Here is a 25,314-nt window from a genome sequence, read left to right as displayed (position 1 = left end):
AGTAACTTGAGACCAAAGTCCATTGAAGTCAGTGATCCATCAAAGTTAATACAAAAATTTCAGTGGGCTTTTGATCAGCCCATATGTTCTCTGGCATTTTGGACCTTCAGCTTTTTCCACATTCACTGGAAATGATTTCAATTGTTTCCTCTGAAGAGGGCAAGGCAGATTAATCGGATTTCATCAAGGTGAAATTATTTTCTCACAAGATATGGATCCTGTTTGCTGAGTCAAAGATTTTGAGGAATCTGGAAAGAAAGTGCTCATGACACTCAAGAGGGAATGTGAGTGAGAGCTGAAAAAATGTCATGTAATTTTCTATTCCATTGCTTTTTAAAAGAGGCAGAAGAAAAGCCTCCATATTTTCCAGGAAGGACTGAGCATATATTACAGTACCTGAAAGTGACCATCAGTGCCCACTGGAGTCATTACTTGATACTGCTTCATTAAGATGGGTAGCAGACTGCCTGCTTATTATCCCTTGAAAGTTGGAATGGCCCTTGTGTGGATGGGGATGGTGGTTAGGATAGTCGGGAATGGGGAGAAGTGACTTCCTCTTCAGATGAAGGACTCTGCCACTAACACTCAAGTTGATAAAATCCACAAATTGCACCATTTTTAGTGCTGCCTCTACTAGTGTTGTTGCTAGACAAACGACTGTTGCAGTTCCCTTTAAGCATCATCCTTTTTTCCATTCCATGTGTCAGCCCAAATATCATGAGTAGTTTGATACTCCAGGTGCTAGACCTGCACCTTATACATCTTTTGAGTCAGATCTGCTTAGACCAAAAAAACAAATTTTTTTTCCCCCCACTCAGCATTGCTGAGCCAATACGTATACATCTGTGGCAGAGCAAGCTGCATTCTATTCTGTCTGCTGCACCATCATCATCAAATTGCTAGTGAAAGTATGATTCAGGAATAACAGTGTAGGTGACAGTTGATGTATGAAGTAGGAAGAACACATCTTAATTTGCAGATCTGAATTTGAGCTAGCAAGGATAGCAGACAGGAAAATCTTGTTTAGACGTGTAAACTGTGAGAATTTGACATGAAACCCACTAATGAAAAATAAATATGGAATGCCAAAATACCATCGATACAGTCAATTTTCTATCAAGAACAACAGCTTGTCCCCCCCCCCCCTTCCTGTACTTGTAAATGTTCACTGTTTCCTTTTATACAGATGTATTTTATTTCTTGTTATTTAATACAGCTGTGTGAAAAATGTCACGTCTCAACGATTTCACAGAATGGTCACCATTAAAAAAGTCAACATTTCCCAACGGGCACCATGGAGTGGTATTTGAAGCATCACATTTCTATTTCTTACTCCCATATAAAATGTCACAGAGTGTTAACGGTGGGCCAACGTTAATTTTTAAGTTCTCAATTTAGTAAAGCATCACGATTCAGGACAGCACTTCAAAATGTGCCTTAGCCCCTTTTTAGTACATATAAGTTGTCTGAATTGGGGCCTAAATGATGAACAGTAAAGGAATCAAAAATTGTGTTGTTTTGCTGTGCTAATGAAAACCTGAAAGAGGGCTTTTTTGCCCCACATTTTTTGGAAAGGCAAAATAATAAAAATAGCCCAAACATTTTTGCTCATTTTGAGTATTTGGTCAAGGTGTCAGCTGCTTATATACCATAGAGAAGGGTGCTGTAAAAAGAGAGAGAGAGAGTATTTCAAAGCAAGCAGGTTTCAAAGAGCAGGTTTGTCCTGGTTATTTTTTAAACTTTAGACTGGCAAACAGAGTTAAAAATGAAGCAGTAATAATATTGCATTTCACTAGGTATAGCTGTTTACAGCAGAAACTCTATGAAAGAGCAATACACGCTGCCATTATTAGGGGGTTTTTTGCCTAGGAAATTCTGTGCATCCCTAGTTAAGCACAAAGTGACTTGCTGAATTTTATCTCCATTAGCTCAACTAACAAGGCCCAAACGAGTATAAAATGGTGTGATTTTATGACACCTCAGGGAGGGGAACCCTGTTATCTTTGGTGGCCTAGTGGGGTAAGTATCTCACAGTACGTTTGCAGCTGGGAGTTTGCCTTTAATGAAGCCACTGTGCATGGTAATATAGATAAATAAATAAGGTCCCAATCTTGGAAGCCCTTTGCAGGTGGAACTCATATTGTGTTCATTGGGTGTTCTGGGTAAGGAGGGCTTGCTGGACAGGGTCCTGAATAAATATATGTTTGCTATTGTGTTATTAGTTCCTGAAATTTCACACCAAAAAAGACTCTCCATGTGTGAGTAAGGTGGCTTGAGGCATGTGCAGGCTCCCCAAAATGTGAGTAGCCCTAAATTGTTTTTGCTGAGAGGCACCTCTGATCATTCTGACCTCCCACTTGTTTCTGTTGACCAAAGGAAGCACCGCACCCTGGTTTAGAGGCATCTGGGTGGCATGTGTAAGATTAGGACCTCTGACACTCAGACACCCTTGGACACTGCTTACATCTACTGGTGTAGCAAGGTAGTCTCTTTGGTGTCACTTACATGCCAAGGACCTGAAAGTATATAAAGGAGTATAACAGAGTGGAGTGGGGTCAAAAGTACAGCACCAAAAGTGTCACTTCTGAATCTAGCCTTCTGTCTCTAGATTTCTGGGTGAATGGGCAAGGAGCCAGCCAAAAGACCAGAGAAGGGCTCACATTTGGCTCCCAAAAGGGCCCTTGCTTCTGTACCAACCATAAATATCTTTGTGTGCACCTCTGAGTTGTAAAACAGTAAAGCAATCCCCAACCCCATCCTCCTTCTCACCGCCTGCAGCACTGTCCCCTTCTTCCCTCCTTCCCAGCACTTCCTCCAGCTCAGAGTGGGAGTGGAAAACTCTGAACTACAGCAATTGGGAAGAAGGGAATGATTTTGAGCGGAGTGATCTGAGAGGGAGGTTGAGGGAGCTTTTTCTTTTCAGCCACCTTCTTCTTCTCCTTTAAAGATTCAAAGCTATAGATGGGCACTCCAGCAGGGTCCCAGGATGCTGCTGGAACATCCAACCAGCTTGCAAACTGGCTCCTTTCGGGGCTAAGTGAGATGAGGCAGGGAAAGGAGTTCTGCATGTCAGAGAGGTAGGAAGGCAGCTGGTTGCCTTAGCATGACTGAAGGGTTGTGAGATCAGAGACCTCTGGGATCAGGGCATGTAACAGCTTCCTGCTAAAGGCATGTAAGGCCTTTAGCAGGAAGCTGTTCTTCCTTCATAAAGCAGCAGCTCAAGAGAGAATGGGAAAAGGGAATCAATATATGCCAGCAAAGTGCCTGTATAGCATACTGCTGTGAGGGCCAGATCCAGAGTCCACTGAAGGTCATGGAAAGGCTTTCATTGTCTTCTATGGGCTTTGGATCAAGCCTCTGAAGCAGCCCAGTTTAAACACATTAATCACTATTGCCTCTGTTGTGCTCAGTTTCTTAAATTTCAGTTAACAGAAGGAATTATTTTCAAGATTTATCTCACTGGTTGTCTGACTTGATTGGTTTCCCATTAAAAGCTGGAAACCAGTTGGGATGCAGAAGATGCTTTCATGATGGAGGAATTACTTAAATGGGAAACTGTCAGTGCAAGGACAGCTGATGATTGTACACTCTTTTCCATTGATATAGTTGGCTATTTTCTTGTTCTTACAGCACAAATACACCAATGTGTTGGCTATAAAGCCTGGCTGAATTTTCATATTGGCTGCAAACTTGTGATCATTCTCAACTGATCTTTAAAAAGGGCATTTGCTCTTCCCTTTATTTGATTTCTATCTGCAGTTATAAAATTAATCTCCCCACCCCCTGCTGCAATGAGCTGTATACGTGAGAGTTCAGTTTCTCTTTTAGCATAAAAAACTTTTTCACAAAGTTACAAGCGGTTGAGTGCATTTCTTTATTTATTTTAAACAAAGCTCTTGTCGTTTTGTGCATTTCTATTTTATCCATGTCATTTTGGTTCTTTTGTTTTATACGTCACATTTTTTCAACATTCTTTTTTCTTCCCTTCAAGCCTGGTTTATAGTCTCTGACAGGATTCTTTCTATGCTATCTGCCAAAACATCTGTTCCTTTCCTGAATAAAAGGCTTCCTTCTCCAGAAAGTGTCACATAGGTCCACAAAAACGGTAAACCTTTCTTTCTCAAGCCGACTTTGCCAATGTTAGACCAGTATTTAGAAGCTTTATACCCTCATCTGTCTTGTCTCATTTTTCATTATAAGTAATTCTGGGAGTTTATTGGAAAAATGACTTTGCATCTTTTGAATTTCAACATACACATTCATTTTCAAGACCCAATTTTAGATATTTGTACTTTCTATTTTTAATCCTGGTTTGTTCCCTGCATTACTAATCAAAGCAGACTTTTTTTTAGTGTTTTAAATACCCTTTGTATTCTGAAGTCTATGCCTAAAACTGATCCCAGATAAACAGACTTTTGTTTTATACTATCCATCTGTGTTGGTAGGACCACTTTTATATTAGAACTTTTATTGAGCAGCTTCTAATATAACTGCTTTAGTCACATCTTTTGGACTGATTTCTTGATGATGCTACAATTTTGCCTATCGGGCAGCCAGAGTAGGTTTGCTTTTGGATTCCATCTATGACTGACTAGTTGGCCTGGGTCAAGTCATACAATCCTTCAGTGCTGCAGTTTTCCTATCTATGAAATTGGAATAAGAATTGTTACCTGTCTAACAGTGATGTTGTGAGTTTGGTTTATGTTTATAAAATGCTTTGAGAATCTCAGGAAAATTTGCTCTATATGAGCAAAGTAGTAAAGTTTTCTCAACCCTCAGTATGTTATTTTTAATAAATAGCTGATATCTGCCTAGTGCAATTTAAATATTTTTATTTCTTCAATATATTTAAAAAAATCCATCCTTTTCTTTTTATTTTACACAGTTGAGGAAACCAGGACATTTTTATTTGCGTTATTCTGTGGCCTGAGTGGCTTGTAGCTTGTTGTTTAGAACATTGCCTCTTGAATATATTGGTATTTATTCTATAAAGAGGAGGGGTTGCAGGTGGATTTATTTCAAGTTCCTGCAAATAACTAAGGCCTAATAATTTAAATAGTCTGGGGGGTAGAGGTCAGAAAGACCGTTCTCCTAAGAGTAGCTGTGGGGGTGTTTTAGGCTGTGCTGAGAGACATTTCAGTCTTCTGAAATTTTCAAGGTATAAAATTCCACAAAATTAACTGATGAAAAATTCTATGCGAACTCTGATTGAAAAAAATCCACAATTTCATCCACCTTATTTCTGGGAGAAGTGTGTCTCCATTCTAAGATGGGAAACAGTGGTACTGGGGTTTCTCCGTGGAACTTCACCAACTCATCAACCTGTAAGAGGGCAACCAAGTTTCACTACATTCTCTCATATAATGTCAGAGCTTTTCTCTGTCCCCAGCAACAACTGGTAAAAACCACCTGCTTCATGAGTAATTTTTGTTACTAATGGAGAAAAGTCCCAGTATAACAAGGAAGCAGGGGAGGAAAGATCCCAATACTGATGAGAATGGAGAAGGTAATAATGTGCATTTCAATATAAATTGATATTGACTGGGAGATTCAGAAACCATACGGCAGATTTAGGTCTTGGCCACACCAGTACATTATTTTTAATTAAACAGTAGAAAAGGAATGCTATCTTCCTTGTGGCTGGAGCTGATATCTAAGCAGTCTTTAAATGACCAAGCAGGGAAGTAACTCCCATTTTAACCTTCTATGTGGGAAACTAACATCTATCCCATGGGGAATCCATAGACTTTTAGAAACGTAGTACTGTACCATGCTATAAATTGTAGGACAATAGTAAGTAATCTGTCACAGGATCCTTTAGAAATTTATGTATATATATGTATATTATGTATACACTCTGCAGCAGAGTTGCTGCTGCAACATGCCCTCTCATGACTGGATATGGCATTGCAGCAGTTGTGTCTCAGTTTCCCTCTTGGATTCTTTGGCCTATTCTGGCTATAGGGGTGGCCTGATCCTCTGACCAAGACATCTTAAAGAGTCTGACCCCTTTCTCCACAGGGCCACAGAGTTCTTTAACATGCCCAATAGAAATATAAAGACAACTGAATCTTCAGCCCTAACCAGGCTCAGCTGGCCACCCCTCTTCCTCATAGGCAAGCCTCAATTATAATGCAAGGACCTCCTATCTGTCCTCGGGTTCCTGTGCCTCACCCCATCCCTTAGTCTAAGGCTGGCACAGTTCTCCAATTCCCCATGGTTTCAGGCAGGCCTTCATCCCTCAGCAACTCCTGATCTTCCCCTCGGCTTCAGGCTCACCTCAGGAACAAAGTGTCTGCTTCCTGCCCTTCCAGACTTATTGGCCTTCTATTGAGGCCCCTTCCCAGAGAGAGGGAGCTCACTACGTCCTCCCCCTGGATCTCCTCTCCCAACTGACCTTCTCTCTCCTTTTTAAGTCCATCCCTCCCCTTCACCTGAGCATGCCCTCCCTTGGTGCAGTCAGTAGGTTACTGGCATTCTCAGGCTCCCTTAAACCTTCTGATGCCTATGCTGGGGTTAGATATCTCACACATACATGTATGTAATGGCAGATTATTTACTAACTACTAACATATATGAAAATACTAAAACCTGAACTCTGTACCAGCTTCTGCTGGCCATTTGTGAGATGACATCAATTTCCTAGTTCCTAAATTCTGGTTGATCTCTTATTATTATTTAAATTTGAGATAAGGATAGACTATGTGCTCTGTAAGGCTAAGCAGTCAAAGCAGAGGGAATCTGAATTAACTTCTGAGGTCACGTAATTAGAGCCAGAGACATGTCTTTGAGAAACAGTGGCTGTTTTACAATATCTTTGCAACATGAAGGAGTAATTGGATCAGATCAGGGGCAATCATGGTTCAGAAAGACTGAAGTAAGGTGTATTACAGACTTAAAATTAGTTACATTTACTAAGATGCCTGGATTTCTTTCTAGAAATGATGCAGTCACGGAGGCAGGGGGAAGAATAATTATGAAGGTCTTGTTGCAATCACTGTGTTATAAAATGAGGATATGCATTTGAATGCTAGGACTTTAACCTGCTGCATGTATTTTATTCCTTTAACCTTCTATCTTCTGCTTGAATGGGAAAGATAAAGCATTTTAAATTGGTACAATCTAGTAATGTCCAAGGTAAGTCAAAGAGAATCAAAATACTCTTGATTCTATTTATTTGCCTTTTAAAGTCCATTTTTAGATCAAGGAATATTGGCAACTAGAGGCAAAGTGGACTTTTGACCACTAGTAGATTATCTGCAGTGGAATATCTACAGAATTTTTCCACTGGATCTCAGGATAAACATAGGCTAGGAGGAACAAGTATCATTGATTCCAAAGCCAGAAGGAACCATTGTAATCATCTGGTCTGACATCCTGTATAACACAGGCCATACAACTTCCCTGAAAAAATTCCTAGAGACTCTCTTTTAGAAAAACATCCAATCTTGATTTAAAAATTGTCAGTGATGGAGAATCCTCCCTGATCCTTAGTAAAGTGTTCCAGTGGTTAATTACTCTCACCATTAAAAATGTATACCTTATTTGCATTCTGAATTAGTCTAGCTTCAACTTCCAGCCATTGGATCGTAATATATCTTTCTCTGCTAGATTGAGGAGCCCACTATTAAATATTTGTTCCCTGTGTAGGTACTTTATAGACTGTAATCAAGTAACACCTTAACATTCTCTTTATTAAGCTAAATATATTGAGCTCCTTGTGTCTATCAATATAAAGTGTCTTTTCTTATTCTTTAATAATTTTTGTGGGTCTTCTCTGAACCATCTCAAGTTTATCAATATCTTTCTTGAATTGTGTGCACCAGAACTGGACACAGTAGTCCAGCAACAGTTGCATCAGTGCCAGGTAAAATAACCTCTCTACTTTTACTCAAGACTCCCCTGGTTATGCATCTCATGATCAGCTGTTGATCATGATCAGCTCTGCCACCAACAGAGGTTTTGTTCAATAGAAAACTAAAAACAAAAATGCCTAATTTTGTAGAAATTGATAAAAATGACTTGACTATATATAAAAAACCTGAACAAACAAAAACTGTTAAACAAAAAGTTTAATATGACTGGGGGTCATGAGAACTTGAGTGTTTGCAGCAACATGATCATGCCCGCATCTATGATGGAAAAACTTGGTCAAAAAAGGCAGAGGTCTCTTGTGAATTGGCTTCTAGGCCCTATGAGATTGTCACTGCTGAGGGACTGACATATAGACGAAATAGGAGACACCTTCAACAAATCCCAGGCTGAAGGGAAGACAAGGAGACAAGTCATGAGATAGCAAGAGAGGAAGAGTTCAAGTCTTCAGCGATGGAGGAGCATGGCTGGTACTTAGCATCACAATGTAGAGACTGAAGCAATGACATATAGATCCATGAGACCTAGCAGGCACCTCAAAGACTAATAGAAAATTGTTAGTGCATTATTAGGTTTCTTTACTTGTATATATACTGTTGTGTATTATGTTTTTTCATGTTTTTTTGGAAAGGAGAGATGTGAGGAAACCTTTTAAAGAGAGCTATACTTGGGCTCCACTGAGTCTGACAGAGCACAAGGCGATGCCGTGATACAGAGAGTCTCACAGAGAGCAGTCAGACTTCATGGATAGTCTAGGTCTTACAGCTAATAATAAGCATCTACCTCAGTTTTGTCTAAGTATCCTTCATAAGAACCCACAAATATTACAGTTTACACTAGCTGAGGATCTGATCTCACTTATTTAATTATAAAACATGCCTATTTACAATTTTAGGTTGGGCTCACCTGAATTGCAGGTCACTTAAAGTAATCTTTAAATGAAACTATTAGAGGTCTAAGGTGATGATTTGACATCCCTCATCTTCAGGTCAGTTCACAAACAGGAAGAGCTCAGGAAGTAGCAGGGCAAATTTCCAACATGTGCTTCAACCATGAAATGATAATTCTTAATCTACTTTTGAATGGGTGGCAATCTCAGTGCCAGTTCTGTTTGTTCCCTCGCTAAACAGATTACCAGGAAGAGCATCCACTGGCAATTTGGTGTTTGTGATACAGAAAGTGTCTATTAGGAAATGGATTGTGATCACTAATTGATTTCACATATACTACTACCCATCAACCAATAGACAGTTGATCACTATTGACCTTTGCTGGATTTGAACTAGAAACCTAGAGCTAAGGGTCTCTAAATCATTATCAAACATCCCTGCCACATCCCCCGCTATGCAGTGTTGTTTTTAACCCTACACTGTCAACAGGAATAGGCTCAGAAATGCCAGTGTTAATTAAAATCGTTGGTTGATATTTTCAGACTAAATATGGATACAGCTGTCTTACTACAGGTGTCCAAGTCTGAAAACCTGGGCCTACTCTTCCAAGACCTCCAGATGAGCATTCTGACTTGAAACCAATGGCAGTTCCAGTCATCAAGGAATTATAAGATTAGGTTGTTTTACTGACAGTTCTCTCATCAGAAACAGAGGTTCTGAATCTTGCCAGTTACAGTTTTTAGGAGGCTCAGTGAACATTTGTTGGTTTCAGCTTGTATAAAGTTCCCACCTCCTAAGTGCCAGGAAAATCCCAAACAACTCGAGATTTGCCTTGTGTTGGGTTTTATTACAAAAGTTGTACATATGATTAACAACAAAATGCTTTTGCCTCCGTGTGAAGTTTCAGGTTTCTGTGTGAAGCACAGAGAAGCAATTTTCTTTTAGTCATTCCTGAATACATTTGCCTTGTTCTGGGCTTACAGTTTCCCTCCCTGACTCATATTGTTCTTAGATAAATACTGGCAGCTTTCAGGCTTTCATTTAATCATAGATACCATTGTGATGGGTGTCTTATTTGCAAATATCAGTCTATCCTGAGCTTAACAGGCAAACAATCAGGATTTAACTACTAAAACTATGCAACAACATTCTTACAAAACTCACACTTGGTACATACGTGTTTTCTCTGACTGTACTTAACATTACATAAAACAATACGCTACCTGGTGGCTGGTAATCATAGTTAAATTGGTATTAACTTGGAGAAAACAGTTTCTTATGGATATGACAGTTGAGTGGGTAGGTTCATATACCCAAGAGAGGGGTGTGTGTGTGTGTGTGTGTGTATATATACACACATATATATACACATACATACATACACACATACATTCACATACACACCCCTTGGGGATATGAACCTACCCCACTCAACTGTCATATCCATAAGAAACTGTTAACTGGTTAATGATGCTTAAGATGCATGCATACTTAACTTGTTCATTTACTGTATCAAAAAGCTACAGCTTGGCTTTATTTCTTATAATAGATGGTTTGCAGATATCAGATACTATTTTTTAAGGTCTAGTTTCTATCCATATTGCCACTGATTAAGTTTATCTAAGATAATGAATTTGGTTTCAGTTTTGAGCCACTTTGCTTAGGAAGTTGGATATTGTGAAAAACGTTAATTTACAAGAAACCAAATAGCTTTGTTAAACAGTATTATTGCAGGATTCTGAATCTCTTGTGTGTGTTGACAATGGGAGGTTGCAGCCCACATTTTAAATTTTAAAGGGAAAGACACGATGGGAAAAGTTTTGTAAAATGTTTGATTCTAGAGGTTTGAGACAAATAGAAATAGTTTCCTTCAATGCCCAGTTAATTCAACTGGAGTCTTTCCCCAACTTAAGTGGGCACTGGACTTGACCAATACATGTAAAAAAATAAAAGCCAGAAATAGAAAAACTTTTTAAACTGACCCACTTTAAAAACAGCAGATTAAGCTAAAGAACTCTGGGCTTAATCATGCTCACCTAACTCATGTGATTATTTAAAAGTCAATGAAGTTAGTTATGTGATCAGGGTGAGAAAGATTTAGTCTTTTGTCTATATTTGCAGAAATCAAATTCAAGTTTTATTAAATACATGACAATCCAGTGGAAACCAGGGATGGGGGGAGGATTGCAAATGGCACCCCCATGAGCAAGCAAGGCCCACTACACCCTGAGGGGATTGACTTTAAGGGAGGGCAGATGGTGTTGGCAACTATGGCTCTTTGCATGGCTTTCAGCTGGGGGAAAATCCCTGAAAACTGAAGTCAGAGATCCATCCCCAGGGCGTGAGCTAAATCAGCAGCTTGTGGCTGCTCTGGCTGGTTTTCTGCTCTTTTTATTGCCACAACTTGCCTCTGGGCTGGCTTTCTGACACCAAAAAAGCTTGTGACCTTTCCAATTCATTTAATCTGATTTTATACCTCTGCCAAATAATTTAATGAACCTCTTTTTCATGAATGAACAAGAGAGTGTGATCTATTGTGTAGGGCATTGGATTGGGAGTCAGGAGATCTGGAGTCTATGCCTTGCTCTGCCACTGTCCTGCTATGTGACTTAGGGCAAGTCATTCATATGTTTCTCCTTCAACCCTTTCTCTGTCTTGTCTATTTAGACTGTAGCTGCCTTAGGGCAGACACTGTTTCATACTGTGTATTTTGCAGTTACTAGCACAATAGGGTCCTGATCTCAGATGGGGCCTCTAAGCTCTCAAGTAATATAAATAAAAATATATACCATTAACTATTGTTAATGAAAGAGACAATAGCAGCTCTCCTTCACACCAGGCAAAATGGACTGCTAAGCATGGCTATTTAAAATGTGGTTTAGAAAATATATTGTAGTGAAACTATAAGTGTAGGAGTGAGGTTTTTAATATTTTTTCAAAGCTATGTTTTGTATCAGTGGTTGGCAGTAACAAATGAAATTTTCTTGCTAAAGTAAATTTGTTTTCCATGGCTGCTCAGCCACAGAACTATAGCAGATGAGACCATGAAAAGATACTTCTTGCTTTTGAACAGATATAGGAATATTTCGATAGATTATGATCTTCATCCATCTTCGACTAGGTAACTTGAATGTTTATTCTCTTAAAGGCAATCAGCCAAAATCTGGAATGATTCACTGCTGTGAAATCCCATGCGTAAAAGTGGCTGGACAGCTGTAAGCATAGACAGAATTTACCTAAATGACTTCAACACGGCCAAACCGGAGATGGTCAAAATGATCTGTGGTCAAATAAAAATCAACTCAAACATGAAGTTGGTTTTTTGTTTTTATTGTTCCAAAAATTCTGTTTTCTCCTTTTTCATTTGTGAGTACCTCTGCACTTCCTGGTTCCAGGTGGAACTGCTATTCCACAGCAAAGTCTGAACTTGTGGTATTTTCATATCTCCCCGACATGCTGGAGATCTAATCTCAAAGCCTTGTCTTGTGAGAATTCCAGCTTAAATTCATGGATGCCTGTGGTTTTCTAAGGTTCAGATAAGCCTCTAAATCCCACACATTTTGTGGGTTTCCCAATAAACCAAATATTGGCCAGCATGAAAAGGCCAAACAAGTCCCAATTTGTTTTACCCATGTGACTAGCCCCTGTGAAGTCAGGTTTGAATACCAGCTTACCATCCCCTTCTCCCCTCTGTTTTTCCTTCTAACAGAAAAAGTGAAAAGTGAAGACACCACAACTTTATTAGGACAGAAACAGCATTTGCTGAAAAATATATAATCTTTCAGCCACCCGTCATTTGGAGGAAGCACTTAGGACTGGGGCACTCCTCTTTAATTTATTCGTTTGGACCAAGATTCCTTAGGTCACATTGTGTCCAGCTGCTTCATGTGTAAGATGAGGGCTCAAGAAGTCTCCCCCTGTTGTTTTGCACAGCAGCTGAGTACAACTCAAGTAACTGCAGATCAGACATTTGGAACTTTTTCTGTAGAATTTAAAAGAGAAAATATGAAGAATTTATGAAATTTGTGCTCAGGCTTTGATAAAATCTCATTCCTGGATTCTCTGGACACATGAGCTGTGCTTGGCACAAGTTTACAAGTATAAAATGACTGTGGTATTTGCCAACACAGACATTAAATAAACAGTATTTAACCCATTGTCAACCACTTTGGGATAACTTGAGAATGAAAAGCCCTGTATCAAACTGTTATGTTGCAGGCACACAACAACCCTGACAATTATGCTTACTGTCCAGTAGCTGGATGTGCTGAGACAACATTCATATATTTCCCCTTAAGTTTTTCCTTTCATTGGGAACAATTTTTCATAGAACATCCTCCTTCAACTTGTGTGTCAATGCCCTAAGGCCTTTTTACTCATCTAGATTTAAATTAATGACCTCACTGATGACACCAGCAATTGAACCATCGCTCTCAAGAGCCAAGAACAGCATATTGAATTTGATTAATACTGCTGGCTACTAATTTTCACTTTTAATTAGGTATGACACTATTGTAGGAAGAAAATACTGCAGTGCATAAAACAAATAGCATGCATCTGCGGCAGCATTCTACTGTATGACCCCAACCTGTTTTATTTAGTTGAGCTGCTACTGAACGTTCTTCCACAACATCCACTTGGACTGATAATGAGAAAAATACCACAAGCCTAAAGCCTACCTGTTAAAGTTTAAGGATAATCTAATGTGAATAAGTAATTTGTCAGACAAATGTTGTTAGATTACATGATGCGTGAACATGTATCTAATGGCATTGGGTACTTTCCTTTATCTCTTTGATACATTTACTGGATGAGTGTCATGTGACAATAGTGAAGAATCACAGAAAGACCAACATTCTAACACAAGAGGTGGTATTATCCCTGAAGCTACTCATGTCTCTGCTTCACAGTAGAGGTTCTGCTGAGAACCATTCTTTGCCCCTCTGCTGCTTGGTTTCTTGTTTGGGCATTAAAGAAACAGCACTCTTGTTCTTTCAGTGGAGTTTTGCTGGCTTTTGACATCTACACACCAACTGAGCAAGTAGAAAGCAAACATACTTAGCAAAGAAAAAAATTCCCACTCCTCATTACATTCTCAAGGATTGGAAGATTGTGCTGATAGTGTTCACAAGCCAATATAGCGGGAGTATTGTGTACTCCCAAAGGGAGACATTTTGAAAAGCACATAGAATTGAACTTCACTGGAAGTTAGGCATACAGCTGCCCTTTGCGCCTTACAAAAAATCTCCCCTAAAGTATTGGAGTGTTAGTCTGTATCCACAAAAACAATGAGGAGTCTGGTGGCACCTTAAAGACTTACAGATTTATTTGGGCATAAGCTTTCGTGGGTAAAAAACCCACTTCTTCAGATGCATGGAGTAAAAATAAATATATTGGTACATGAAGAGAAGGGAGTTACCTTACAAGTGGAGAACGAGCATTGACACGACCAATTCAATCAGGGTGGATGTGGTCCACTCCCAATAACTGATGAGGAGGTGTCAATATCAAGAGCGGGGAAATTGCTTTTGTAGTGAGCCAGCCACTCCCAGCCACTCCCACCAAATTAATAGTGTTAAGTTTGCAAATGAATTGTAGCTCTGCAGTTTCTCTTTGAAATCTATTTTTGAAGGGTTTTTTTTGAAGGATGGCTACTTTTAAATCTGTTATTGAATGTCCCGGGAGATTGAAGTGTTCTCCTACTGGCTTTTGTATGTTACCATTCCTGTTGTCTGATTTGTGTCCATTTATTCTTTTATGTAGAGACTGTCCGGTTTGGCCAATGTTCATGGCAGAGGGGCATTGCTGGCATATATCACATTAGTAGATATGCAGGTGAATGAGCCCCTGATGGTGTGGCTGATGTGGTTGGGTCCTATGATGGTGTCACTAGAGTAGATATGCAAAAAGAAAAGGAGTACTTGTGGCACCTTACAGACTAACAAACTTATTTGAACATAAGCTTTTGTGAGCTACAGCTCACTTCATCGGATGTTGTAGCTCACAAAAGCTTATGCCCAAATAAATTTGTTAGTCTTTAAGGTGCCACAAGTACTCCTTTTCTTTTTGCGAATATATACTAACATGGCTGCTACTCTGAAACCTGTCATTAGAGTAGATATGGGGACAGAGTGGGCAACGGAGTTTGTTACAGGGATTGGTTCTTGGGTTAGTGTTTTTGGGGTGTGGTGTGTAGTTGCTGATGAGTATTTGTTTCAGGTTGCGGCGCTGTCTGTAAGCAAGGACTAGCCTGCCTCCCAAGGTCTGTGAGAGTGAGGGATTGTTTTCCAGGATAGGTTGTAGATCATTGATGATGTGCTGGAGAGGTTTTAGCGGGGGGCTGTACGTGGTAGCCAGTGGTGTTCTGTTATTTTCCTTGTTGGGCCTGTCCTGTAGTAGATGACTTCTGGGTACCCGTCTCGCTTTGTCAATCTGTTTCCTCACTTCCCCAGGTGGGTATTGTAGTTTTAAGAATGCTTGATAAAGATCTTGTCTCTGTCTGAGGGATTGGAGCAAATGCGGTTGTATCTTAGGGCTTGGCTGCAGACAATGGATCGTATGATTTGTCCTGGATGGAAGCTGGAGGCATGTAGGTAAGTATAGTGGTCAATAGGTTTCCAGTATAGGGTGGTGTTTATGTGACCATTGCTTATTAGCACTGTAGTGTGCAGGAAGTGGATCTCTTGTGTGGACTGATCCAGGCTGAGGTTGATGGTGGAGTGGAAATTGTGGTAAACCAGGTAGAATTCTTCAAGGGCCTCCTTCCCGTGGGTCCATATGATGAAGATGTCATCAGTGTAGTGCAAGTAGAGGAGGGGCGCTAGGGGATGAGAGCTGAGGAAATGTTCTAAGTCAGCCATAAAAATGTTGGCATACTGTGGGGCCATGCGGGTATGCATAGCAATGCCACTGACTTGAAGGTATAAGTTGTCCCCAAATCTGAAATTTGGGTGAGGACAAAGTCACAAAGCTCAGCCACCGGGTGTGCCATGGCCTCATCAGCGAAATGTTCCTGACAGCTTGTAGTCCATCCTTTTGTGGAATATTGGTTAAAGATCTCCTACATCCATGGTGGCCAGGATGGTGTTTTGAGGAAGATCACCAGTGCATTGTAATTTCCTCGGAAGTCGGTGGTGTCTCAAAGATAGCTAGGAGTGCTGGTAGTCTGAGGAGAGTGTCCAAATAGCCAGATAATCCTGCTGTAAGAGTGCCAATGCCTGAGATGATGAGGTGTCCAGGATTATGGATCTTGGGTAGCAGATAGAATACCCCTGGTTGGGGCTCTAGGGGTGCGTCTGTGTAGATTTGTTCCCGTGCTATAGCAGGGAGTTTCATGAGCAGATGGTGTGGTTTCTTTTGATACTCCTTAGTGGGATCAGAGGATAGTGGCCTGTAGAATGTGGTGTTGGAGAGTTGCCTGGCAGCCTCCTGTTCATAATCCGACCTGTTCATGATGACTACAGCATCTCCTTTGTCAGCCCCTTTAATTATAATGTCAGAGTTGTTTCTGAGGCTGTGGATGGCGTTGCGTTCTGTACGGCTGAGGTTATGGGGCAAGTGATGCTGTTTGTTCACAATTTCAGCCTCTATGCATGTCTGCACTCTATGTAGAAGTCCAGTCTGTCAACAAAAAACTTAAACAAAAATCTTCCAAAACAGACTTCAAAGAGAAACTGCAGAGCTACAATTCATTTGCAAACTTAACACCATTAATTTGGGCTTGAATAGGGACTGGGAGTGGCTGGCTCACTACTAAAGCAATTTCCCCTCTCTTGGTGTTGACACCTCCTCATCACTTATTGGGAGTGGACCACATCCACCCTGACTGAATTGGCCGTGTCAATACTGGTTCTCCACTTGTAAGGTAACTCCCTTCTCTTCATGTGCCAATATATTTATTTTTACTCCATGTATCTGAAGAAGTGGGTTTTTTACCCACGAAAGCTTATGCCCAAATAAATCTGTTAGTCTTTAAGGTGCCACCAGACTCCCTAAAATAGACATCTATTTATACACAATAGGTAACTGCAGATGAAAACAGATGATTGTTTATAACAGGAATACATGGGCTGGCCATAGAACTGCTTCTTGTGTATGCGCCTGTTTTCATTTATGCATGCCTATGATGGTTGCACAATTTAGGTGACTATTTTTTAAAATTTGTCTCTCAATATCCTTGACATGAAAATGACACATTCTATCAGCATTAGTGGCTACTGTAACCTTATCAAATAGCAGTTTTGTGCTACTTCATGCAACTATGAATAATCCATTTATCAAGCGGATTAGTTATATGAATATTCTAATGCTTCTCTACAAAAAATATGGTGCAGTAATAGACTACTCACATTGACTCACAAACAGCAGTAATGGTCTACTCACATTGATATTAATATGGGAGCTTTTAAATTTTATTGATTTATGGAAGAGCTTAACAATGAAGAATTTTCAGCTAAATGTGGATAATTAGTAATAAGTTACTAGAGGACAATGTTTTGCACATTAGAATACTGTCATCTGCTCCGCTCAATCAGCACAGAACTGCTATTTTCTTGACCGCCTTAGAGTCTTTTTCACCTTGTTCATCCTAATTATGTGGTTATTCATTTATATGAAAAAGGGCATCTTCTTGAACATGGTGGGTATATATATATAGCAGACGACAGCGCAGATTTTTATTAAAATATTGCGCTGTGACCTTTCAGCTATATTCTAATTTTATTTAATATTTCTTTCTACATGTATGCAGAAACTGGCAAGCCAATATTAATAAAAGAGGGCTTACAGGAGTGTGGAATCAGAGCAATAGATCCTTGACAAAAGTTATTTACCTAGCTAGAGTTTCATTTGAAAGTTAACAGAACTCTGTGATGCTTGTATAAAGCAGTGGTCTTAAAACTCTGTTAGACATTTTAACCCACTTTAATTTATTCCATGAAAATTTAATCCCCTGCTGAATGGAGCTGGTGTGAATTTTCAAAAGTCATAATCCACTGAAGTGAAAAATCTTTAATGAGGACATAGGCACCAGGCTTCAAGGGTTTAGTTTAAATTCTTTCTAAAAATGTAAAACAGAGGGCAAGAGTTAATAGGATATTTCATACAGTTACATTTCAATCCTCCTCCAAATCTTTATAAATTCACTTGCACCTCCACCATTAGAACCATTCTGGCTGAATTTCTCACACTTCTGAGGCAAAAATGAAGAGCTGTAAAATCGTAATGTGAGGAACTACGCTGTGTATTGTAACTCCGTTTTCTTTCAGATTACAGACTATTATATTACACATGATGGCATAATGTCTTCTAAACTGAAAGAGAAATGACATGGTTTACAAGCCAAACTGCATACATTCTGACATAATTATTTTATCATGCAAGAAAATGAAAACAAACTACACAACATCAGACACTTTTCTGGCTCTTCTGCTGCTGTGGAAGTTTTGCCATTGAATTTAGTGGGGACGATTTGTCCCTTAAATTGAAAAGTTATTAATGCTCTCTGTAAAATTGTTCCATAGAAACAATTGTAAACATATTTTTACTTACTCAGTGAATTTTTTAAATTATATTATATGACATAATACCTGTAAGAGTCACTTGGGGCCAGATTTTAAAAGATCTTTAGGCACCTGGATATTAAGGATGGAAATAACTGACATGACCATTTGCATTAGTACTGTATATCAGATTTTTTGATGAAAACTAAAAGTTTTCTGCACAAAGCAGACACAGTCTGCAAAAAATTTTGTTCCATCAAAAATCCAATTTTCCACAGGAAAACAATTTTAATGGAAACAATTTTGACCAGTCCTGCCCAAGATATCTCTGACCCTGTCAGCAATGCTTGGACAATATTTTCACTAGTATGGATGACTGCACATTTCCAATGTGCAGTAGTTGGCATGGAGGGCATTTCTCAGCCTTAGGTCTCAGAGTATTTTCATTTTCTTATTATCTTTCAAGTATAATTTTTATGCTTTTATTTTATTTTCCTCTCATGGTACATCAAGGCAGAGAAAAAAGCCCAGATTCTCTTCATGCCCTTTTCTTTTCTAACCTCTTGATTATTTACTTAAGAACTATAAAACAACTTCTAGAGCCAGATCCTCAGCTGGTGTAAATGGAGCTATGCAATTAATTAATCCAAATGATGATCTGGGCCTTAAAGCTTAGACACCTTCTGCATCCTTGTTTCTTAGGGATCATACTGATCAGTGTTCATATGAGAAGAACAAGAAATGTGCCCTTTGTTTTGTTTCCCGGGAAATTGCAGCAACATCAACAGCAGAGGATGTTCTAGTGGATTCAGCTGATCATGTGCGCTGAGAACTGGAACCTCAGCAAAGTAGATCAAAGTACAACAGGGTCCTAAATCTTCAGATCTTCCCATCAACCAACCAACAAACAATAATGTTTATGCATAGACATTGGATCTAGGTGAGAATTCTGAGTGCTTGTGTCTTGTCATTAGAGTGCCATTTAGACCTATGTGATGTTCATATTCCTGTACTAGCAAAGTACCTGAGGCATCTGGCCAGGGAGTCAGAATACTGTGTTGCTCTACACAGTGAATATGCAAACACTGAGCTGACAAATTCCTATTACGGTATGCCAGCCAAAATTAACTTGGGTTTTTTTGATTAGTTATTTACCTGAAGAGAGAAATTTCCTACCTTGAGTATTAGATTGTTTGTTTGCATTTCCATTTGCCCTCAAGTATTCATACATTTAGAGGAATAAATACATAATTTCTAAACCAATACTGTAATTACATATAATGAACTGTAATAGATCTACAGTATAATGAAAGACTAAGAAATCAAGAGTCATTTTGTACCACTTGGATATTTAAAAAAACGTATCTGATCTCAAGCATCCAGGTTTGGCCTACGGTAGGTAATAAGTTCATGTGCATGAGGGATGTCTTTAAATTGAACCCCAAAGGCTTTGAGGTAAATGAGTTACCCTCTCTTAGGGAGTCTTAAATGAGACAATAATACTCATGAAAAACACATCTAATGAAGTTAATGTCAAATCAGTGAAATATCACTGTGAAAATGTCTTCAGTCTCTAAAAGGATCAGACAAAGACTGGAGTGTTTTGTTGAAACTCAGTGAAACTGGACATACAAATCAATTCCATAGTCATGAAAATATACTTTGTCTCCATAATATAAACTTCATATATTATTTTCACTGAAAGCTCTGTCAAAAATTACAAAAAATATATTGAACAGCAATTTGTCATTATTCATGGGAAAAGGATGACCAGACGATAGTGTGATTTCTGATACCAAGAGGGTCTGGTGACTCTATCTAGAGGAAATATGCATTCTCCATCTAAAAGGCCAGGACCAAGGCCCATTGTACTCATTGTGAGTCTTTCAGTGAGCTCTGTGGGCTTTGAATCAGGCCCCCAAATATCTTCTACTCTTTGTTGTAGTTCCCTTCTGAACACCACCTTCCACTATTATACTCATTTAAAAATTGAAAGCATTTCTTTGTTGAAGAAAAAAAAATCATGCATTGTAGTAGGTATACCTGTCAGCATTTCATACTTTACCTATTACTATTTGTATTATGGTTGTGCCTAAAGCTCCCAATGAGAATCAGAGCTCCTTTGTGCTACGCACTATATAAACCTATAGTAAGAGACAGTCCAAAGAGCTTCTGTTGATAGAAACTTAAATCATAGTACAGATTTTGGAAATGTAGTGTACAGTACAACCCAAATAAATCTTGACATTTATTGTCCATGATAGTTAAATTTACTGTGATGTTTATGTAGGCCCAATGCTAATTATAGCGAATACTACAAATCCCCCATCCTGCAAAAATGTACTCAAGTAACTTTCCATGTGAGAGGAGTCCCACTGAACTCTACTGCAGTATGGTAAACAATTCAGTGCAGAACATATCAAGAATTAAATGGCACCTGATATATATTCAGTGAGATGGGGGAAGAGAAAGCAAAATGGATGTTATAGTACATGTATTTTTGAACTGTGTGTACATGCTCTAGGGATGAAGACATTCACAACTAATTGAAATACTTAATATTTTTTGCATATCATTGAATATTGAAAATTGGTCCTGTTTTCATGATATTTTTATGCTAAAATGGGATCATTTTCAAGTGCAATAGTTTTTGCTTAACAAACGTGCAAAATGTCATAGGTTTGGATGTTTTCTTACAATTATATTACAGTTTCTGTGACAGTTTTGAGATGGTTGGGTAGATGTGAACACATATATAACAAAATCATAAAATAAATCCTGCTTTTCCACATGGCTGTATTAGCTGTATTCCACTACATGGTGCGCACATCTGGGGGGATATATGTATAGTTACAATACAACACAGTAGTAGTATGGGAAAAAGCTATAGGGTTAAAAACAAGATACTATCATTTTGCAAATAATACTACTTTGATGAGCAATGAATTGTATTGTTAGCCCTTTTGGGTGCTCTTATACTGTTTAGTCAGACTCTTTGCTTAGATGCCTGACTAGGGAGGGCAGGAGCAGGTCTTTAATCATGAATGCAGCCAGTTACCCAAATAGAAAATCACAAACAGAGGTCTCAGGGCCAACTGCGTGACTAGAAGCTCTTAAACTATTACAAAATCAATGAGAGTAACAATCAATTGCGTTTGTTAGGTCAGATATGAAACAATGTGTCTTGCTTGGAATTTGAAGCTTCCATTTAAACTTGAGATATACTAGCTTTTAAAACACTCATGATTTGTAGCCGACAGCAAGTATTTCAGAAATATCCACTTCTTCTCTGGGGTGCTTGGTTTTATGTAGTCTAAAAAAAGAGCTTTTCTTTAAAATGAGCTTTATGGTATTACATCCGGTTATGTGGGAATTTGCTGTTTAATCCTATGAAATGTAACTCACTGGAACACAAATGTTTTTTAAAAAAAGGAAGGAGAAGAAAAAGCAAACTGACGAGAGTAAAATATGAAAATAAGCAATTTATTTCCTACCTTCAGATTGCAGGTACACTAAATCTGCTAGTTAACTGCTTAGATTCATGCTAGACTGGCACATTTCTTTTAACCACATTTCTCCTATTTTGCTCTCACTCCTCATAAGCCTCTGCAAAATTATGTTCTAAGTCTCTCTCCCCATGATATCTTCATTGCTGCTTCATTAAGTAGTTCTCCTTCAGAACATTTCATTACAGCCTCTCTCCTTGCTCACTGAGTTGATGCTAAGACACAGGTACAAACCACCTATCAAATGCTTGGCAGTATTTATCCTTCCTGCCATTCAAAAGATGGAAAAATCATCCAAGGGATTAATCCTAAATAAAGAGCACATTCTATTTATTTCTTCTCTCTGCCCTGTCCCCACCCCAACTTGAAAGGCATTGGTGCTATTCTGCTAATACTCTGACTGACTTAATTTTTTTTTAAAAGGCTGTCATTGTACCTGTCATCCCTTCAAGATGTTTAGTTTCCATGTAGCATGTCTGGGAGGGGGCGTAACTACCCTGGGAAGAGAAATCTGGTCAGCAACACAGTTCAATTCCATGTTTATCAGGATATGGAAATATCTTTGTTATATTTGCTGCCTTTCAATACAAATATCTCTAGATTGCACCAGCAAGAAGGCTTCACACTATACGTGTTATATTGTTTCCACTGAATTTCAGGGAGTGGCGATATGTCCAGTTAATTTTGATAAAGGGAGGAGGCATTTATAAAAGCAAACAGGATAAAGGGATGGCTCCTAAAACACCTGTATGATGAAAGTACCAGCGAGGGCTGCTGTGATGCTCATTGTAGCTAGGCAAAGGAGTTAAGAGCAGCATCGGTCCACTTACAAAACCAAGACTATTCAGCTTACCCTTCAGATAGTATGACAGTGTGTACTTTATTTTTAAAGCTAGAAGGGAAAAATGAATATGGTTAGCTTAGGTCTTTTTGCTCTGGTGCTGACAGATGTGAGAAATTGGCCCTGACGTTTTTAGATTCCTCAGGATTTCAGGGCAAGGTTTTCATGATTTTATAAAACTTTGATCTGTATTTTTGAACTGTTCATTTCACTTAGATATTCACTTTTGTAATCTTCACTTTAGGAGTCAAAACACTCACTTGGATTTCAATGCTGTATAATTCACTTGGGACTGAAATATGGCTTGGGCTGCACAGTGGTACAGGGATATCAGGCATCCCCTCTGCAGAGCTGTTACATCCTCTTTGCCTATAGGTGGGGGTGGGGGGAGAATTGGGCAGAGCCTTGGCTTTGCCCTTTCTCATCCTTAAAACTAATTTTAACTCTGTTTAATTCTGAACTATAATCTCTTTGGCCTTAGATGGGAGCAATGGGTTTTGTAGGTACCTATCTCAATCTGATCTCTTTTTTCCCCCCCCCCCAGGTCACATGTGCAAATTTAACAAATGGCGGCAAATCAGAACTTCTAAAATCAAGCAGCTCCAAATCCACACTAAAGCACATATGGACAGAAAGCAGCAAAGACTTGTCCATCAGCCGACTGCTATCACAGACTTTTCATGGCAAAGAAAATGATACAGATTTGGACCTGCGATATGATGCCCCAGAAACGTATTCTGAGCAAGATCTCTGGGATTGGCTGAGGAACTCCACAGATCTTCAAGAGCCTCGACCCAGAGCAAAGAGACGGCCCATTGTCAAGACTGGGAAATTTAAGAAAATGTTTGGCTGGGGCGACTTTCATTCCAACATCAAAACTGTGAAGTTAAACCTTTTAATAACTGGGAAAATTGTTGATCATGGCAATGGGACGTTTAGCGTTTATTTCAGGCACAATTCCACTGGCCAAGGGAATGTATCTGTGAGCTTGGTACCCCCAACCAAAATAGTGGAATTTGACTTGGCACAACAAACGGTGATTGATGCCAAAGATTCCAAGTCCTTTAACTGTCGCATCGAATATGAAAAGGTCGACAAGGCTACCAAGAACACACTCTGCAACTATGACCCTTCAAAAACATGTTATCAGGAGCAGACCCAAAGTCATGTGTCATGGCTCTGCTCCAAGCCCTTTAAAGTAATCTGTATTTACATTTCCTTTTATAGTACAGATTATAAACTAGTACAGAAGGTGTGTCCTGATTACAACTACCACAGTGACACACCCTACTTCCCTTCGGGTTGAGAATGAACAACATGTGTCTGAGACTCAAGCCTGAGGAATAAAAGAGGTCATATGACAGGGCTGTTACCTCAAAGAAGAAGGCTACCCCTATTGCCTGGAATGTGTCTACACTCTTCTGCTGCTGTCAACTGGCTGAAAATATGTTAGTGGAAAACAATCTAATGTAATTTCTGCCCAGTCAGCTCCATGTATCAATCTAGTTGTAAATCACTATGGATTCGAAATAAAACCACACAGACAAGCACTCTTTTCAGCTCACCTCTATTAAGATTCCTGTTAAGAGGGCTTTCATTGTCTGATACATAATGTTTCAGGATAACCTATCATCAAGCCAAAAGGATTAACTAGACAGAGAATGGTTTCTAACACAAACTGTTTTGGAAATCAACGTTAACGTCTTGAATACATGCCAATCAATAACCCCCACTCATGCATTCTACTGCTTAGACTAGCTGTACTGGTAAATAATACTATAGGAGTAAATGCTGGTTAAAATGGGGGTGGGGGAAGTGTGTCTAGAATTCAGTATTCCTCATTATATGAACACAGCAAAGTATAGTGACTTTTTTCCAGCATTCAGTAGGCACATTCAAGGTGGCGTTAGGTGGCTCTTTTTCTGTGGAGGGAGCCTATTACTAGTAAAGATAAGCAGACATTTGGAATTTACATGTAGGCAGACATTATTGTTACATATTTCTTCACTGAACATTTAAAATGGCAGAGTTGAGACCAGCTGAGCTACTTAAAAACTCTCCAACTGTTCTGCAAGAAGGAAAATGCCTGATAGACAACATGTAAGTTATAAGTGGCTGTTTTATCTTTATTACAAATATTGTAACAAATTCAATATCCTAGTCTTCATTTGTATGAATGGTTTGTATTGTACATAGTTTAACCAGTGTTATTTGAGCTGCTTATTAATATTAACTTGTAATTGTCTCTCTGCTTGTTATTGGTTAAAAACAATCAAGGAAATGAGGAATCCATTTTATCAATGTAGCTGTAAACTCCATTAAAAAGACAGAATAATGTACAAAGCATTTATTCAGCTAAAGTATTGTTGAGAGCTATACATATACAACATTACAATCTGTCTGTATTTAGATATTTTATTTCCAGACAAAAAATGAACTGTACATAAAAATAAAATACTTAAAGTTGAGTTTCAATATGTACTGTGTAGATGGTGGTTTAAATGGTCCAACAAGAAGACTACGCTCAAACTCCATCATGGTTTTCAATCTCCTGTCTTCAAATTTGTGCAGAATTATTCCAAGCTATAGCACGCAGGCAGATCTCAGTGCCGTCATAGGGCCTTGTTGACTTCAGTGGGAGCCATCCCTCAAAGAACAATTTGCAGGAGCAGGGCCTAAATTATTATTAGTCATAAATGAAAGCA

The 25,314-nt window shown here is 39.0% G+C and overlaps 1 protein-coding gene across 1 annotated transcript in view; it reads left to right on the top strand.

Annotated features, from left to right (window-relative positions):
* The window catches only part of NXPH1 (neurexophilin 1), a 182,890-nt gene extending 157,844 nt beyond the window's left edge, over positions 1-25,046 (top strand). The window contains exon 3 of the mRNA XM_073333864.2: positions 23,154-25,046. Coding sequence (XP_073189965.1) covers positions 23,154-23,915 — 762 coding nt within the window. The 3' untranslated portion in view covers positions 23,916-25,046. The remainder of the gene's footprint in view (positions 1-23,153) is intronic.
* The last annotated feature ends 268 nt before the right edge of the window (positions 25,047-25,314 follow it).

This window comes from Lepidochelys kempii, chromosome 2 (genome assembly GCF_965140285.1).
Source record: "Lepidochelys kempii isolate rLepKem1 chromosome 2, rLepKem1.hap1, whole genome shotgun sequence".
NCBI lineage: Eukaryota > Metazoa > Chordata > Testudines > Cheloniidae > Lepidochelys > Lepidochelys kempii.
This window is presented reverse-complemented; position numbering and strand designations above follow the sequence as displayed.